The sequence below is a fragment of the Coenobita brevimanus genome, chromosome 72 (genome assembly GCF_032717465.1).
Source record: "Coenobita brevimanus isolate Jiangsu-jjx chromosome 72, ASM3271746v2, whole genome shotgun sequence".
Taxonomy (NCBI): domain Eukaryota; kingdom Metazoa; phylum Arthropoda; class Malacostraca; order Decapoda; family Coenobitidae; genus Coenobita; species Coenobita brevimanus.
The window spans coordinates 14,500,845-14,521,067 of record NC_137025.1 but is presented as its reverse complement, the minus strand read 5'-3'; the positions used below and the strand labels follow the sequence as shown (position 1 = coordinate 14,521,067).

General features: G+C 42.3%; 1 protein-coding gene across 1 annotated transcript in view; it reads left to right on the top strand.

Moving 5' to 3' along the window:
* Nucleotides 1-19,964, top strand: part of Gnpnat (glucosamine 6-phosphate N-acetyltransferase) — a 38,455-nt gene extending 18,491 nt beyond the window's left edge. The window contains exons 4-6 of the mRNA XM_080278163.1: nt 9,854-9,984; nt 18,949-19,010; nt 19,781-19,964. Of these exons, the coding sequence (XP_080134289.1) occupies nt 9,854-9,984; nt 18,949-19,010; nt 19,781-19,928 (341 nt within the window). The 3' untranslated portion in view covers nt 19,929-19,964. The remainder of the gene's footprint in view (nt 1-9,853; nt 9,985-18,948; nt 19,011-19,780) is intronic.
* Nucleotides 19,965-20,223: the final 259 nt, after the last annotated feature.

Sequence of the window (20,223 nt, the reverse complement as noted above, 5' to 3'; positions counted from 1 at the left end):
TTTATACTACAGTGGTTCTTGATTCATATTATGGGTGGAAATTTCGGTTTGATTGTTAACTCCGACAAGGAGAGTATGTTTTCACCCCTGTTTGTTTCTTTGTCTGTTTGAAGGATTACTCAAACTAAAAGAGAGATTTGGACTAAATTTGGTGGGTAGATAGCCCATGTCCCGAGGAACCATCGAATAACTTTTGGGACCGATGTTTGTTAGTTTGTCTGCTAGCAGGATTACTAAAATACAGGAGAGATTTGGACTAGTTTTGTTGGGTAGATAGCCCATATATCAGGGAACAATCGATTAACATTTGGGACCGATCCTGATCGTATTACAGATTCTGGATCCGAAAAACACTTTCTGCGAAACCCTAATTAATGATGAGAAAACCTAACCCATTATGAGGCATGGTCTGGAAATTACGTTTCCCTTGTCGGAGATATGCGCTCCTAGGAGTGTCCCTCTAGCTGTTGTTGATGATGATGATGATGACGATGATGGTGATGATGTTGGCGACGACAGAACTGCTGTAGCCTAACTAACACCAGTGGCATTGCAATATTTCTCTCTGACAAGGAGAGTATGTTTTCACTTCTATTTGGTTATCAGTTTCTTTGTCTGTTAGTAGGATTACTCAAAAACTAAAAGAGAGATTTGGACCAAATTTGGTCGGTAGATAGCCCATGTCCCAGGGAACAATCGATTAACTTTTGGGACCGATCCGGATTAGTTTGTCTGTCGGCAGTTTTACTCAAAAATTAAAAGAGAGATTTGGGCCAAATTGGTAGGTTGATAGTCCATATTCCAGGGAATAATCGGTTATCTTTTGGGACCGATCCTGATCGTATTACGGATTCTAGATCCGGAAAACATTTTCTGTGAAACCCTAATCAGTGATGAGAAAACCTAACCCATTATGAAGAGTATTTTGGAAATTACGTTGCTCTTGTCGGAGAGATGCGCTCCTGTGAGTGCCCCACTAGTTGATAATAGGATTTGTGTTTGTTATCCTGCAGTACAAGAACATAATTATATTCTTGTTTCTGGCACTTTTGGATAACACCTCACAGTGAAGGAGTTTCAGTTTCCCCAAGCTTTTCAGTACTGTGAGCTTTTTCATATTTTTCTTGTTATTGCATTATTTACAAGAGATAGTAGTACTGTTGTGAAGTGTAGTAGTATATTGTACACTGCCGATGCAAAATACATGTGTTCAGTATATATAAATATTTTTAAATTCAGATGCATTATGTAAAATAAACTGCACAAGAGTAATTGCTAGTTTGGTCAAGAGAAAACGGGTTATTAATCTGATGATCCGAGTTGTTTTCACAGCAACGTGTATGGTAGTGTTATGGGTAAGAATGACCGAACCTTTACCGGATTAGGGTTTCCATCTGGATTATAATATTACCTGATGGCAAATAGACTAACTCCTAGCTGCGTCAGTTTTATGGAAAATTATTAAATATTAAGTATTTCAGAATTGTAAGATTTTCTCAAGCGACGACTGAAGCTAACAAGGAAAACACCCAGACTTTTCCACAATACGACCCTCAGCAGTCAAGTTTACATTCAGGCACTGTACTACCTCAAGCAAAGTTTGCCAACAGTGCCTGTTTAGTTTTGTCATCCATATTCGTCATTCCTAACCACTTGATAGAGAGCATCCTTCCTTCTTATTTTGTATCGTTGTATGCTTCATAAATATTACTATCACATAAAATTATCCCATGTAACACCTACCATCGCCTCAGCTGGAAGAGATGTGTAGGCAAACTTTTGTGATAGCACACCCAATTCACTGTGAGCCACACAGAGGATCAAAGGTTCAATTGGTTGGGAGCTTTGCATGTGATGTTGAGTTGTTAGATATCCAGTGCAAACGTGTAATTAACTCTCTCAGGCCCTGGTACTCGGCTGAATTAAATCATCATACGTTAGCTGGAATGAAATGCCAGAATTGTCCCAATCGTGAGAATTATGAATAATTAAATTTAAGAGGCTACCATTTTTATTACCTCTTGAGTAATTACCGGTCCTTTAATAACTGATGATTTTATAGATTTCATTGCTATTCCCGAGCGCAACCTTATTAACCTTGAAAACACCTGTCACACCTTGTAGCACCTGAGTCGCACACATATCTGTGGGTGTGACGGAACATCAAAACCCCTTGTCCTTTTTTTTTTTTTTTTTTCTACGAGTGGATTACATGCAACTCAGAACAGACCTCTGGTGGTGCCTCATCCAGGTCGAAAAATCTATCCAGAGGTTAATAAAATCGTCTGGTAGAGTATAGGAGGAACGTAATTTGCACAGAAAGGGTTAAATGTATGAAAGTTTTTACAGATTTCAAGGTCAGTCTTATCCCCTTGAAAACACCTGTCACACCTTACAGCACCTGCGTTGGACATATATCAGCGGTTGTGACGTAACAGATTAACGCAGATCCCAGGCCGTTATCGTTAATACCTTGATAACACTTTATTAAACTGAACACCTTATCATCGCCTTCACTCACACTTCCTGACAGTGATGGCTAAATTTTTAATGTGGCGGGGAAAAGAAAAGTCTACCCAATGAATACATTTTTTTCCTGAGTAGCAATCTTTCCTTAGAAACAAACTGCAACGGTCAAACTTACTTAAAGGTCCCAAGCTGTATTGCTCGGAGGAAGTGGCGGATCAGCCTTGGACAAACGCCATTTATTTGGCTGCGAGTTACGTAATTCATCCTTTATTTCAGCTACACGATTTTACTACGCTAAATGGTGGTGAAGAGGAGCCTACATGTGGCGCTGTGCACCCTTGGTGAAGCAGCTTCCGCGTCCACTAGGGAGCCAGACTCCTTATGTTTCCCTGCACCTTACCGTGGAGCAGGACCCTAGTCCGACCATGGCAAGGCACTTTACTACAATAGGCTGCCAGTCCCCTATATGGTGTATTTACTGTACCTGTACTGCTTTTGTAGGACGGCCCCACAGAAGCAGTTGCTGACCTATAGCCAGCGAGACTGCTCGGTCAGAGAGAATGGGGATAAGCAACAGCAACAGCTATGCTTAATACGGACTACGGCATCAGTAATGTTAAGATTATCACAATTACTGTTCTGACCGAGACTTAAGAACTTGATATTATATCGCGGAACTACTGTATTTAACTAAAAAAACACATTACTCTTAAAAATGTCTCTTACGCATGAAAGGATTGGATGCTCTTACCAGCAATAGAATTCGAAACAGTGTCGGTCCAGCCGACCAGCGCACAACACTTTGCCATATACCTACCACAACTCAGTCACCCCTGCAGATATTCTGTCCTGTCTACAGTCAGACACCCTAATTCCGGAAGGGCAGGCCACAGACGATTCGTCCTGTCCTCCGCCATCAGACGGAGAGGTCTGTTCAACTCACCTCCCCCTCCCCCTTCACCTAACTCATTGTTTTTCTACTTATTCGTCCTCTCCGCAGATTTTTTTTTTTTTTTTAATCATTCAGTACAAGCCCCTACACTGGGAAACCTGTTGCTGAAGGCCAAGCAGGAAAGGTACATGAGAGCAGAGGGTTAAGTGACGCAAAAATGATCATATTGAGCACAGCTGCAAAGTAAGGAAACACAATGTTACATAAAACAGGGAAGAAATCCGCAGAAAAACATATCGTACAGAGCATATATCTATTTTCTTCCTATATATGAAAGAGGCACGTTGTTTGTCCTTCAGTCTCGCCCAAACCAAGGTCCAGAGATCCTCACACCCATAACATATTCTGAATCAGGGTGACCCAAGGATGGTTTGAGGGGGGTCAGAATTCAGATCTGGGTCATTTGAAGTCACAGGTAACGTGTTCGCCTTTTTGGTCCGGGCAACGCCGGGTACCCCTGCAGTCCAGTTTGTGGGGTGGAGACTCACATGACCTCCAGCTCGGACATAGGCTATGTGAGGTTGACCTCCGAGGTCATTTGAGGTCACTGGTTGGGTCATTTGAGGTCACCGGCAATACACGCTCGAACGCCTGGACCCAGCAGCCCAAGTTATGGTATGGAGACTCACATGACCTCCAGTTCGAACATAGGCTATGTGAGATTGACCTCCGAGGTGTGTGTGTGTGTGTGTGTGTGTGTGTGTGTGTGTGTGTGTGTGTACAAAAAGTCTTAGTTTATCCCAAGCTTCCTACATAAGAAAGAAAACCGAACATTCGGAGGATCTGGGTAACTTACTAAATTTGAAAGACGGCTTTCATCCGATCACTACTTGGGCTGCTGGGTTTTTCAAGAATACTCCCCCAGTATCCCTGCTTGTCGTAAAAGGCGACTGAAAGGGTTGGCGGAGGGTTAGTGCCCCTCCCCGGAAAACAACTAAAAAGACAAACAAGAAGCCTCGGACAAGGACTGACCAAACGATGACGCCCCAGGACCGGACAAAGGACTTGGTAATGGCAACATGGAATGTAAGAGTTACGAATGATGAGGTGAAAGAGAGAGAGATTGTCCAGGTGCTTGAGAGTGCGAAAGTGGATGCATATGGAATAACTGAAACAAAATGGAGAGGAGAAAGTGTGAGAGAATGGGAGTATGGATGGGGTAAATGTGCAGGAGTAGGTGAAAATGAGAGGGCGAAAGGAGTATGTATAGATGAGTAAAAGATGGAAGAAGAGCATAAGACAGTATGGATCAGTTGGGTCAAGGATTGTGTGGGTAAGGTCGAAAGTTGGAATACAAATGTGGGCGAATGTGTGTGTGTATGCGCCAACGCAAGATCGTGCTAACAGAGTGAGAGAAGAGTTCTGGACAAATGTGGAAGTGTGCATGGAAAAGTTTGGAAGGAATGAGAGAGTGTTTTTGATCAGTGATATGAATGGTAAAGTAGGGAATGTGAAGGTGGATGGAATAGTTGGTGAGTGGGGTGTGCCTGCTGAGATAGATGAGAATGGCAGTGCGTTAGTGGACATTTGTGCTGGGAGTGGGTTGGTGATAGCCAATACCCTCTTCAGGCATAAAATGATCCACAGGTATACATGGCGAGTGATGAGAAGGGTGGGTGGTGAAATGAATGAAAGGAAGGCAATGACTGATTATGTGTGTGTGGATGAAAGGATGCGAAGATGTGTAATGGATGCAAGAGCTTATAGAGGTTGGGGGAGTGGACTTTCTGACCACTACTTGGTGGTGGCCAGAATTAGGATCCAAGTAAGATGGAGAAATAGAAGAAGGTAAAGACGAGAGGAAGGAGTAGTTGCAAGGAGAGTGGAAAGGTTACAAGAGGATGAGAAAAAGGTAGAGTATAAGAGAGAAGTGGAGGAACGATTGGGCAAATATGAATTGGAGCAGATGGGGGACGTGGAAGGTGTGTGCAGGATATTTACAGAAGAAATATGCGCAGCATGTGATGTGGTGTGTGGGAGGAAGAGAAGACGGAGGGGGGTGCAAGGAACAGCGTGGTGGACTGAAGAGGTGAGACAGGCTGTGGCACAAAAGAAGAAAGCATACAATGAATGGATGATAAATAGGGGCGTGGAAGAAGTTGAGAGGCGGAAGAGAGAGTTATATGTGGAAAGAAAGAGGTGAAAAGATTAGTAAGAGAGAGTAAGAAGAGAGTGGATGAGGAATTTGGAAGGAATTTGAGTGTAAAGTGGAGGGACTATAAGAAAATGTTCTGGAAAGAGGTGAAGAGAGTAAGACAGGGTGGAAGTGAGGTTAGCAGGGGAGTGAAAGATAAAAATGGTAGATTACTAGTGGAGAAGGGTGAAAAAGTGAGCAGATGGAGAGAACACTTTAAGGAATTGTTGAACATACAAGATGGAAGTAATGCGAGTATAAGTGGCTGGGGAATGGCTGGGAGAAGGAGGGAGGTGAGAAGACAGGAAGAAATCAGTAGGATAGAAGTTGTGGAAGCAATGAAGAAAGTTAAATTGGGGAAAGCCCTAGGAATTGATGGAGTGTGTGGTGAAATGCTGAAGCATGGGGGAGAGATAGTAGTAGAATGGATGTGGAAGATGTGCAGATTGGCCTGGGAGGAAGGTAGAGTCCCGGAGGATTGGAAGTCAGGTATAATTATTCCCTTGTATAAAGGAAAAGGGGAAAAAGAAGTGTGTGGTAATCATAGGGGCATATGTCTTCTTAGTACAATAGGAAAAGTGTATGGTAGGATACTTATCGACAGAGTTAGAGAAAGAACAGAGGAATTAGTTGGAGAAGAACAGGGAGGCTTTAGGAAGGGAAGAGGTTGTGTAGATCAGATATTCATTCTTAGATCTTTAGTGGAAAAGTTTCTAGAGAAGGGAAAGAAGTTGTATGCGGCTTTCATGGATTTGGAGAAAGCATATGACAGGGTGGATAGACAAGGATTGTGGAAAGTATTAAAAATATATGGAGTAGATGGGAAGTTGTTGAATGCTGTGAAGAGTATGTATAATGGTGCTAAGGCTGCAGTGCGTGTGGATGGTGAACTAAGTAAATTTTTCTCTTTGAAGGTTGGGTTGAAACAGGGATGTGTCATGTCTCCACGGTTGTTCAATCTGTACATGAATAGGGTAATAAAAGAGGTACAAGGTAGGGTAGTGGATGTTGGAGTGGCCCTGGTGAGAGAGGATAGTGTTTGGAAACCCCCTGTACTGTTGTTTGAGATGATACTGTGTTGTTGAGTGAAGACGAAGGGGAGCTGCAAGGCTTGGTGGATGAGTTTGGGAGAGTGTGTAAGAAACGGAATCTAAAGGTGAATGTAGAGAAGAGTAAAGTGATGGTCTTTGAGAGAGGTGAAGTCAGTGAATGTACAGCGAGGTTGGATGGTGAGGAATTGGAAAATGTGAGTACGTTTAAGTACCTGAGTAGTGTGATGAGTAAGGATGGAGGTTTGGAGGGTGAAGTGCTTGAAAGGGTACAGCAGGGAACAAAGGTTGCTGGTTCCTTGAAAGCAGTGATAAGAAACAGGGAAGTGAGCATGGAAGTAAAAAAGTTACTACATGACATTATTGTGATACCAACTCTAACGTATGGAAGTGAAGCTTGGACGTTGTTGGAAGGATACAAGAGTGAGAGCAGTGGAAATGAGTTATTTAAGAGGAGCCTGTGGAGTCACATGGAGAGACAGGCTGACGAATGAGGATATAAAGGAGCGTTGTGGTGTGGATGTGGATGTGATAGGAAGCGTTATGAGGAACACACTGAGGTGGTTTGGTCATGTGGAGAGGATGGAGGGTGAAAGACTGACGAAGAGCGTGTATGTGAGTGAGGTGGAGGGGAGAAGAGGGAGGGGGAGACCGAGGATGAGATGTTGGGATGGGGTGGAGAGGTGTATGAGAGAGGGGGGTGTGAGTTGGGAGCAGGGCAGTGAAATGGCGGGGGACAGGGCGACGTGGAAGCGATTTGTTTGTGGGTACCCCAAACGGGATTGTGGCGTCTGGCAATAGATAGATAGATAGACTACTGTACAGGGGATGAAATTGAACAAATAGTTCTTCAATATCAGTAATAGAATATAAAAGACGTCATCCCACATGAGGCGCTGATAGTTTCTAGTTTCTAGCCTTTTCACAACCAGAGGTATCTTGTTTGGAACAGGCCCGTAGCCAGACTTTTCGAGGGGGGAAGGGGTCTTTTCTGCTGAATCTAGACTTGTATAGCAGCTGGCTAGTCAAAGGTTTGCCACATGCTTGCTATGGGGATCTGGGTGTATGCATATGCGACGTTGAAAAGGAACACAAAACTTCTGAACAACGAAGAATGATTCTTTTTACAGGGATGTAGGGGAAAAAAAAAAAGCGTAAAAAAGTGAACCTTTAGGCAGGTGGAGGGTTCGTCCCAAGGTCTAGTTAAAGTGTATCTCAGTAGACCTTGGTTCGTCCGATCCTCTCGACCCCTTCCCCCCCAGCTACGGGCCTGTGGAATAAAATCCATGATTGAAACGGGAATGTAGTCATGAACACAGTAAAAAAAGACCTCGCTTTACTGAAAGGGTTGAATAATCACCTGTCTGTTACATACGTCTTACCGCTAGATAGTTTATTCAGCCCAGGGGAGACTTCATACGACAGGTAAGGGTGAATTAGTACTGCAGCATGAGTAACCCCTTCGTACACTCGATGCATTCCTTAGGATGAACTCATACTGGATGGATCATGGAGGGTTGTTTGTAACTCATTTAGTTCCAGGCATCTCCAAAACTTGATAGAATCGTTCCGCGATAAAGGATATATATATATATATATATATATATATATATATATATATATATATATATATATATATGTGTGTGTGTGTGTGTGTGTGTGTGTGTGTGGTAGGTGGGGGCGCACGCCATCCACTCACTCGATGTAGTGCTGCTCTGGGGTGTCTGCCCTTTCCTCTCCTCCATCCTTTTTTCCTTCTATACTCTTCTGTCTTTCCTTCATTCTTTCCTCGTCCTTCTGCTTACGGGTGACTTTGCACCCCCTCTTCTGTCTTTCATTCCTTCATTCTTTCCTATTACTTTTGCCTGTGGGTGACTGTACGTTGAGTGACAAGCTAAATGGTTTCCTGTACACCAAGAAACCATTTACTACACTGGGTGGTAACCATATAACCAAATTTTGGCGCCTGGTGGTTTAGTGGGTAATTACGGCGCTCCAATCGGACTGAGCCGGTAAAGGTTTATATCCAAGGGATGATTGGGGTTTATTGCTCACGTAATGCCACTCAGGGATGAGTGAGGCTGGTCACTGTCATCTTAAATGTCAGGACCAACTTCCCTAGCCCCGGGCTCCTACGCTTCTCATAGGGCAGCATAGGACTGGATGATGGATGGATATATATACAGTATAGAGAGAGAGAGCTATGGCATTCATCGTGAACAGTAGCTGAAACCATGGATCACCGAATTTTTGAGTTTTGAATATTGGTTTATTGCCAGCCAATAGAGAGAGAGAGAGAGAGAGAGAGAGAGAGAGAGAGAGAGAGAGTCGATTGCACGAGGATCAGTCAGTTTTTTCCGTCAGTCTTTCTTTAGAATACGACACATCGGTAGTACTATTGGATGAACAGGGACACAAGGTAAGTCAACTTTGTCAGAGAGTAAAACGGTGGTGATGGTGGGGAGAAGGGGTGGGGGGAAGGCGAGGAGGCGGACTGAGCGCAAAATATGTTTGTCTTGTTATTATGGCAGACAATACCATTCCAGCCCCCCACAGAAAAAGTGTAACCACTGTATGGTAGCGAGTTCTTCAGGAATTGACAATAATGAAATAATGTACATGCAAAGACAGCCTCAGTGGTAACTAGAGGGACACTCAGTGGAGCGCATCTCCGACAAGGACAGCGTAATTTTCAAACCACTCATCGTAATGGGTTAGGGTTTCTCATTGATTAGGGTTTCACAAAGTGTTTTCCGGATCCAGAATCTGTTATACGATCCGGATCGGTCCCAGAAGTTAATCGATTGTTCCCTGGGATATGGGCTATCTACCCACCAAATTTGGTCCGAGTCTCTCCTTTAGTTTTTGAGGAATCTGCTAACAAACAAACAAACGAGGGTGAAAACATACTCTCTTTGTTGGAGAGAATGATCATAGCACCATTACCGAAAGCAAATTACCACCACCAGCTCCGTGACTTCGCAACTTAGCGTTCTTTACTAATATAAATGATTGGTGTACTACGTCATAGTTGTAATTTTTCTGCTAATTTCCCATAGCTCAAGTGTGGAAGACATATTGTTCTGCAGCCATTCCTTTATATTTCCTTGTGACTAGCATAAGTCTAGTGTTAATATCCTGTAACAGCGTCGTACTCAACATGTAGAGATAGCAGTTATAGGCCATATCATCATCACCACCACCACCACCACTATCATTGTCCTTCTAACAAAAATACTGCTGTTGCAGAGAGGTTCGATGCCATGCGACGGTGCGGAGGCCACTATTACGTGACTGTGATAGAGGACACCACCAAAGGACAGATTGTTGCTTCAGCCACCCTCGCATGTGAGCTGAAGTTCATCAGAGGCTGTGCTAAGGTTAGTATTTGCGTACGTTCGTGTGTATGTGTGTGTGTGTGTGTGGCTTGTTCATTTCACTGATCTCTGTGTGTTTACCTGGACAGAGAGAGAGAGAGAGAGAGAGAGAGAGAGAGAGAGAGAGAGAGAGAGAGAGAGAGAGATCGTAATCCGTGATAACAAGAATATTATTGTATCTGAATTCTGACGAGGTTGCCAGTCAACACAAAACAGAATACTGTACATTGATTTGCTAATATTCCTCAACTCCTTCATTACGAAGCAGTATACATATATTGATTGAAATTGTCTGGCGGTAGTAATAATAGACCTTTAAAAAGTCCTGGTACTGAAAGGCTTACTGGAGATCCGAGGCCTCTCAACAGTGAACAAAATCGGCTCGAGTTAACGAGAATATAAGACGCCGTCGACCTCCTGCGTTGATCAAAACCGGCTGCAGGTAGCAAGAATACATAAGAAAACTATGTAATCCTGTGGTATAGTTAGAGTTGATGAAGATGATTATACTTAAACCATTCACTATCAGAGGCCTCTCCAATGCTGAACAAAATTGTCTGGAGGTAGCAATACTAAACCGATAATATGAGTGTAGCCCATCAAACGAACTGATGAAGGTAGTTTCACCTTTTCAGTACCAGGGGCCTCGAATACGCTGAAGAAAGCAAGAAGTTGTCAGATTCCAGGAAAAAAAAAAAAAAAGCTTAACAGAATCCTCTGGCAGTAGCAAGAACAAATTGAAGGCAGAACAAACAATTCATCAGCCTTTTACAAGAAAAAGGAAGTTTTTGCTTGCCGTAATCCCCCCCCCAAATATATATATATATATATATATATATATATATATATATATATATATATATATATATATATATATCATCATCATCAGCCGTTTGAGTATCCACTGCAGGACCGGCCTATCCCGACCGAAGTGGGGACGATACAGCCAATGTATCTCTACCAAGTGGCTTAGCTGTCTAGTAGAGATTGTATGTAGGGTGAGAAGTGCTTGTAAGTGTAGTTTTGGAGTGGCTTTGGATGTGTGTGTAGTCTGTGAACCAAGTGTAATCGGCCCGCGCAAGCCGACTGGGTGCAAGCATACTTTACAGTAAGCGACACTGGTTCAACCACAGCACCCCTTGTGTCCGCCAATGCAGTACGTGGCCGGGTGAAGACACACACACACACACACAATATATATATATATATATATATATATATATATATATATATATATATATATATATATATATATGTATCACGCCACGAAGCACCACACCCTCTTCGCTCTCACCCAGACTGGAAGGCAGCAAGTGTTCAGGTGATAGCACTGGTACAGGTGTGTAGCAGGTGTGTGGAGGGTGGCAGCAGTTGTTTGAATGCTGTGTTTGCACCCGGTATAAAAGCCATGTGCTCTGAAAACAGCATCCTTTACTGTTATTATGAGGTGGAAAAATTAGTGCCATATATATATGTATATTAGCCTAATAGTGTGCGCGACGGTTACAGCCAGAGGATTAACACATTGTGGGGAGACTTCTTTTCGTAGCGAAGGGATTAGCAGCTATCTCCATTTGTCCTTGAAGTAAACTTCGTGACATCTGACTGACTGACGCCAGGTGGTTTTACTTCCAGGTGGAAAACTTTCCGATGTGATAGTACACGTGCGCGTCAGCAGTGCGAAACAACGCTAAACAAAACGAGAAATGGAGGCGACTTGCCTCATTTACGATCAGAGAAGCAACTGATGAGATAACATGATTAAAAAACAAAAAAGAATGCAGAACCAGAGTAAATCAAACGCACGAACTAATATGTCCTGAAGAATGAAGGATTTTGTTAAAACTAATAAACTGAAGAGTGTTTGAGTTCAGAGCAGCAGAGGATATCACACAAAAAGTGAAAGTTAGAGCAAAGGGAAGAGCGGTCACCTCATTGTGAAAAAATAAAAGGGAGCACTTTGGGAGTACGATATCAGCATGAACTTGCCCTGTGATCGATTGTTATCAAAATCGAATCTTCAGCCTTGTTTGACTTACCTTTTCCATCAGGTTTGGTTCAGACTGGATGAAACTGTTTGAGCTGACCTTGCCGGTGACTTTGAACTTACACGCATTGTGAAAATCGAACCACCTCACCCTTGCCTGACCCATAGCACTTCCACCAAACTTGACACAGATCGGATCAAAACTTAGGGTTTATTGTTTCTCTCTCTCCAAACCAAAAAATAATACACTCTTGTGCTGTTGCTCGCATGTGTAATTATCAGTAGTTCATATTCTGAAAAAAGAAATAAAGACTGATAACAGCGAATTAGCATGAAAATTAAAACCTTCATTTTAGGTATTTCCCCCCTCCCCTGTGTCACGTGCTAAGATCACAGCCGTGCTGAGATTACCTGGTGCTGTTTCGGACCTTTATTATTCGGATACCTCTCCTAACCTAACTTAGTATTTATTAACATTTCTACCTAATTACTACATTAATATGGACTACAACACCAAACTCACTGGGTGGAACTCCCATCACGGGCTGCTGTTCTACTGAACACCGCTCTAGGGTACGGGGAAGCATATGAATGTAGTAATTTGGTAGACATACCAAAACGAACTAGAAGCTAGCACCCAGAGAGCGCATACCTCCGCCAATGGCAATGCCATTAAAAAGGATCCGGATCCGCCCTCAAATTTATATATATATATTTTTCCTCTTGGTCCATGGCCCACCTTTCCACAAAATTTCTTTGAAGTTCGTTAAGAACTTTTGAAGATATTGTACGGCATACTTCGGATCCGGATCCGGATCCGCCTCCAAATTTAATAATTTCTTCCTTGGCCATTGGCCCACCCTTCCACAAAATTCCATCAAAATCCGTTCATAACTTTTTGAGTAATCCTGCTAACAGACAAACAAACAACGCGGGGTAAGACATAACCTCCTTAACGGAGGTAAAACAATTAGATTGTAGGGACCGAAACATAGATATGGCTTGGTTAAATCACTATTTTCCATAGCTTTGAGTTTTCTTTTGCGCATATTTGAGTATGTTTGATACACTGACACGTCCAGTCGGAGCGATGGTTGGTAAAGTTAACGTCAACGCGAGCGGCGGGAGTCGGAGTCTCGGAGAGTTTGTTGATAATCATATGAAGCGGGCGACTTGGCCGCTTCCTTAAAATATATATATATATATATATATATATATATATATATATATATATATATATATATATATTGTCCTTTCCCAATAACTTCCTGTAGTCACAATTCTGCAGTTAACTATCCATGTTTCATATGTACTATACAGTAGTTACCTTGAGATAAGGAGTATCTTATAGGTGGAGTCGGCGCACCCGGTTGGTAGAGCGTTATCTAAATTCATTTGTCCAATGTCCAGTAGTAGGTGGGAGCGCTTACGATCCACTCATTCATTGTAGTGCAGCTCTCAGGTGTCTGCCCAATCCCCTCTAACTTCCTTCCTCTTCTGTCTTTATTTTCTTCATTCTTTCCACTTCTTTCTGCCCACCGGTGGCATTACACTCCCAATTCTTTCTTTCCTTCATTCTTCCCATATCTTTCTGGGGCATGGTGGCTCAGAGGCAGAGCGTCGAGCTTGTGATCGAGGGATCGTGAGTTTGAACCTCGCCCGGGACTGCTGTGCCGGGAGTGGTAGCACGTTCCTGTAACCTAGCAGGGCTATATGGCCATAGTTGCCTAGCTTGGGGATTAAATCCCTTCCCTCATCTTTCAGGGGGAGCGTGGTAGCTCAGTGGTAGGGTGTCAGGCTCGTAATCGTGGTTGCGAGTTCGCGCCCCGCCCGGTGGCTGCTGTGCTGGGAGGGGTAGCGCTCTCCTGTAACCCTAGCAGGGCTATATGATCTAATGAGGTCTAGCTCGGGGATTAATCCCTAAGGCACTTCAATCAGATTGAGCCTGTCCAGGTTTATATCCAGGGCGTGGTTGGGGTTTATTGCTCATGTAATGCCTCTCATCCTAAATGTTAGGACCAAGTTGCCTAGCCCTGGGCTCCTATGCATCTCATGGGGTGACACAGGATTAGATGATGAATGAATGTCAAGCGGTCAGTTTTGGCCACTCCAAATATTATGTATTACAGTACTTTGTGTTATGTCATATCACTATACCAGCCATGGACAAACTCAGTCGAAGCATTCAAGGTCTGTTTTGTTAGTTCAGGCCCATTAAGGTCTAGTTTGGATTATTAAGGCCAGCAAAGAGTCAAAGTTCATTTACATTCATTTTGGCCATTTGATATTGATTCAGGTCCTTTAGAATCAAGTGGCTTAAATAAATTCAGGATATTCATATATACTTCAGGGTATATGCTATTTCAGGTCCATTCAATCCAGTGACATCCATGTTGACCTAGTAAGATAATTTCATGTCAGTTTATGGTAATCCACATCCAGTCAGGCTCATTCAGAACAAGGAAGACCCATTTAGGTAATTTAGGTCCATTCAAGTTAGTATTCAATCAGTCTGTCAGATCAGTTCAGGTCTGTTCAGGGCCAGTCAGGCTCAGTAGTTAGGTTTAGTTATGCCCATTTATGTTTAGATAGCCCCATTTATGTCATTTGGTTCCATTAAAGTATTTTTTTTGCTCATTCAGGCTCAGTCAGGTCAGTTTAGGTCCATTCTGGTCCAACTAGGCCCATTTGGGTCAGATCAGTTTAGAGCTACTCAGGGCCATTAAGGTTCAGTGAGGTCTATTGAGGCTTTTCACAGTTATTCAGCCTCAGTCAAATCGCTTCACATCAGTTAAGATGTATCCAGATTTGGTTAAACCCATTCAGGTTATTTAGATCCATTCAGGTCTACACATTATGGTGCTGTGTACCCTGGAGGGAGTGAAGCAGGTGTGACATATACCCAGGTGACAACCTGAGCTGACATAACCTTACAGTGGGAAAGGATCCTAGTAAGGTGGTGTCAGCTACAAGGGGGTGCTGGTTCAATACCCTGTATGTGTACGGTACTGTACAGTACTGGATGCTTATCTGTAGTTGTTAGATCTGCTCGGCCAGGCCGATCATGATTTAGCATAACAATATCTAGGCTACATATGTTCAATCATGCTTGTTTTGGGGCATTTGGGTCAAAGGTTCATGTAGGAGTAAAAAAATAAAAGCAAGGCTTCCCCCTCCCCCTACAGTTTTTTGGCACATGTACTGTACTTTTCATGGGTTAGAGTTAAGTGCTACAGAGATTCAGATACAATATTCAGTTTTAGTGACTAATGATAGTATGAATACCACATTCTGAAGTGTTTTCAAAACCATAGCTTCAGCAAGAAGAAGCACTCACAAAGCACAACCAGTTTTAAGGCTCATCCACAGGATCACTGGGCACCTTTGGTTTCTATGAACATATGTATATGGGATGGGTCTGTTATGATGTGGCAGGGGTAAACCAGCTCTGCTGTCGGGCCCTGCTGCGGATGTCACTGATTGTATTGCACAGTTGACCCTTGTGCGGTGTGGTGCGGTGAGGATCTGTCCGTTCTCCCGTTTGGGGCTAAGATGCGAATGAATGTGTTTGAATGGATGAGTAAATGGGGAGTGTCTCGTCCTGTCTTGGCTACCTCCCTTTCCATGGGGGGAGCAGCCTAGGTATATAGATAGATAGATAGATGTAATGAAAAAAACAGAACTGGATTTTTTTTTTATTTTTAATATTTGTAGTTATGGTGAATTGAAGCACCTTTGCTTCTTATCAACTGCTTATAGTTTGGCTTATCACCATGCTTTGGAACTGATGAGCAACTTGCTCAGATACAACAGGTGCCCCTGATCATGTAGAAGGACCTTGAAGCTGAACCATTGTTCCTGTCTTGTGCTCATGACCTTTGACTGATTGCTTCCAAAATAAGAGAGAATTCATTCCTCCCTAACCCTCACCCCATTCACAAAGTTTGTTTCACATAAATGAAAAGGGCTTAAGTTTGCCTTATTCTGTGACTACTTTTGTCCTTTTGCTCTCAAGATAGAAGTATATCATCATCATCTCACCTTAAACCCTTCCACCAAGTTTGATTGAAATCGAGTCAAACCTGTCTGAGTTATAGGGCCAAACCTTTGACCCTGCCCAGTGATCTTTACCTCTGACTGCTTCCTCTCAAAACTGAATCAGTTCACCCCCTTACTGTAGTTTAAACCTTCCACCAAGTTTGATTAAAATTGGATTTAAAAAAATGTTTGAGTTTACCATATCCTTGGCCCACAAACTATGATCTTTTTAGTCCAGAAATGAATCAATTGTTCATTTAATGGTCTTAAATCATTATGCCAAATTTGGTGCAATTCCAACCAATAGTTTTTCATAATTTTAACGAGAGAGAGAGAGAGAGAGAGAGAGACTGACATACTGGAACAAGCATATAATCCTATTGCACCTTCATGTTTGGGTTTAAAAATGAAATACTCTACCATACATGTGACTATGTAATCAGAAACAGAATTGAACACACTGATTGTAGACTGTAGACAGATTTAAGCACCTGAAAAATGAAATTATGATGAAATTCATTTTGTTTTGTTTTTAAAGGCTCCAACTTGCTTGCACTCGTCGGCCTTGGTCATCTAATGGCGGCTCTCCACGCTGCTCAATCCCTGGCAGCCTCCCTATTCAGTTCCATATCCCTGAGGTCATGTTCAACGACCTTATCCCAGGTCTTTTTCAGTCTACCTCTTGCAACTCTACCCCCAACATTAACACTTCTCACTTTCTGCAAGAGTGAGAGCAGTCGAAATGAGTTATTTGAGAGGAGTACGTGGAGTCACATGGAGAGACAGACTGACAAATGAGGATGTGAAGGAGCGTTGTGGTGTGGCTGTGGATGTGATAGGAAGTGTTAGTAGAAACACACTGAGGTGGTTTGGCCATGTGGAGAGGATGGAGAGTGAGAGACTGACGAGGAGAGTGTATGTGAGTGAGGTGGAGGGGGAGGCCAAGGATGAGATGGAGGGATGGAGTGGAGAGGTATATGAGGGAGGGGGGTGCGAGCTGGGAGCAAGGCAGTGAAATAGCAGGGAACAGGGCGATGTGGAGGCGATTTGTTTGTGGCCAAGCTGTATGGGATTAAGGCATCTGGCAATAGATAGATAGATAGACATTCTGCACCCAGTTATCATCCCCCATCCTTTCCACATGCCCAAACCAATTCAATCTACCTCTCTTCATCACAACACCAATACACTCTAGTCCTATCCTGCCTCTCAACTCTTCCATCGTAAACCTAGTCCCCCCAGGCTTTGCACTCAAGGACACACCGCACATCCACCTAATCATTGTCATTTCTGTATGTTTGAGCCCATTAATACCCTCTTCCTATACTGTCCAGGTTTCACTACCATACAGCATTACACTCTTAACACATGCTGCATACAAAGATCCCATAGCACAGAGGGAGAGCCCTCTCAGTGTCAGGAGAGGCAGCAGCTCCCTGAACTTCTTCCAACCACTCCTCACTTTAGCCACAGAGCTATCTCCAGCCCCACCTCCAGCACATAACATGTCTCCCAAATAACAAAACTCTTCTACACGCTCAAGAGACTCACCAGCAAGATCAATCCTTTCATGTCTAACAGTCTCTACATGCTCCCCCCAACACACCACACACATATGAAATCAGCATTATCTTGTAATCTACCTCTAATACCATTATCATGCAGTCTACCTCTAATACCACTACATCTCTTATGCAATCAGCATTATCTCGCAGTCTACCTCTAATACCGGTACCATTACCTCTCTTATGCACCCAGAAATATTAACAATAAATTAAGAAACTTGAAAAATAATTATGAAATAGGAATAAAATGCAAAAGATTAGTAAAGTGTCAAATAATCAAATATGCAAAGATAAACTGGTGAGAAAAGTGATGAAAATATTGAGCCACTGTGTAATGTATAACAGATTATTACTATAACAGTAAACTGTAATACTGCATGTAGATACAGAACCTGTATTTGAACTGAACACTGTAAGTTATTGAAAGGCAGACAACGTAAATTAAAGAGATGAGATTACCTGATGATGTGAGATATGGAATAATGAGTGTGGTGCAAATGTGGGTGTACTACATGCTGGTGTTCTGTGCCCTGGTGCTCATTTACTGTGGTGCACTGATCTCAGTGCTGTGTTGGACAAATGGTGGGTATGGCAAGTACTGTACAGGAAGTCTTCCTCTTATGTCACTTTTTTTTTACTTGCTATTAACCCCTTCAGTTAAATGATGTATTTTTTTTCATTTAACTTGTTCTAACATCAGATGATTTTATACAGCTCAGGACAGAACTCTAGCAGTGAGGGCATAATGGAGACTATATTGATCTCCTCTAGTTCGAAACGTCTCTCCAGAACTTAATAAAATTGTCTGGTGGGAACAACAGTAACACATGAAGTATATCTTCATCATGAAGGGATATATAACTGTACTTCTAAGATCAATATATGTGCCTCTTACTGCTTCCAGAATATAATAAAAATTGTCTGGTGGGAACAACAGTAACACATGCAGTATATCTTCATCATGAAGAGATATATAACTGTACTTCTAAGATCAATATATTTGCCTCATACTGCTTCCAGAATATTTGTGCTTTTAAATTCAGTCTTGAAAGATTCTACTTCAAAATTCACCTCATTTATCTTTATTATCCATCTTCCTTACCCTCCTCCTGTCACCCAAGAACTAATCATCATCATCATAATTGTCACAATCATAATTATCATCATATTTTTAACTTATACTTTAGGTTGTTACTGGGTAGGTTTTAGATACCAGATCATGGAAACAAAAGCACAAGTGTCAATACTACATCAAGTTAAATGAGTCCAACACACCGGAACCTTCAGAAGCTCCGGCTTCATGTCACAAACCATATAATTCTTTTTTCTTTACCCATATGACTTTTTTTTTTTCTTAAATATTTTTTTGTCTTTTAGCGTGGGCGGCTCGAAGACGTGGTTGTTAGTGATGATTACCGAGGCAGACAACTGGGGAAACTGTGAGTATTAAAGTATTGTGGAAATTTGGGTTGGGTGGAATCACAGACAACATGTGCCCTGCTTGTAGAATAGGTCCACACAACATAACACACATAAAGGAACTCTGCACAGCACATGCCACATTATAGCAAGATGCACACATAGCATCAATGGTATAGTGAACCAGTGGGATAACCCCACAGGGGCAGTTGTTTATCTGGGGCTAATGGTGTGCATAACCAGACAGACTTGGGATAAACAATAACAGTTAAGTCCTTCAGTGAAAAGTCTTTTTTGAGCTGAAGGAAGTTGTCAGGAAAAAAAAAAAAAAAACTAACTACAAGAAAAGTCACTGTCTTGTTAAGGTTAATGGCTACTAAAATGCCTTATGTGCATATGTTTTCATCTGCAAGGGGTGATGGGAGTGTTTTCAATCACCTAATGCTACCAGGGGATTACTGGTTATCTGCACTTATGGTAATCATGCATCATATGCCCTCACCTCAAAAATAAGATATATATATGGTACAGGTATTGGATTTATTGTTGATATTTTTGTTCTGATGATGTTTTGTACCTGACAAGATTATAAAATCTATATTTGGATGGTGATGATGGTGATGGTGTTGGCATTGACTACAGTAGACTCATAATTAGTGTAATGGCAGTGGTGACAGCAGTGATGATTATCAGTGGCATTGAGGGCAACAACAAGTCATGATTATTACGATAATGGGATAGGCCTACATTACATATATGATTCTTGCCCTAATTTTATGCACTCCCACAGGATTGTAACAACCATCAACCTGCTTGCTAAACAAGTGGGGTGCTACAAACTGGGTTTGGATTGCAAAGATGACATGAAGCCCTTCTACTCTGCCCTTGGGTACACCAGTGAGAAAGGCAATGACAACACAATGATCATCCGCTTCTGACTACCTGGAGATGCTAAGCTTTAATATTCTCAAAGCCAAACTGAGGAACCTCTCATTACTTATCATGGTTTTCTTATAAGTGAAAAGGCAAAGGTGTCTACAAGCCCCCAAATTTGTACTGTCACTTAATGAACAATGATGATGTAGTTACCTTACATTCGAAAATACATTCACTAGAGGGATAGCAATGGCAAACATGCTTCACTTACATCATGTGTGCACAAGTGACTGTCAAATCTCAAAAATTGGGGGCTTGCATACCTTTTGGCTCCTTTAGTTTTAAAAATGCAGCTGC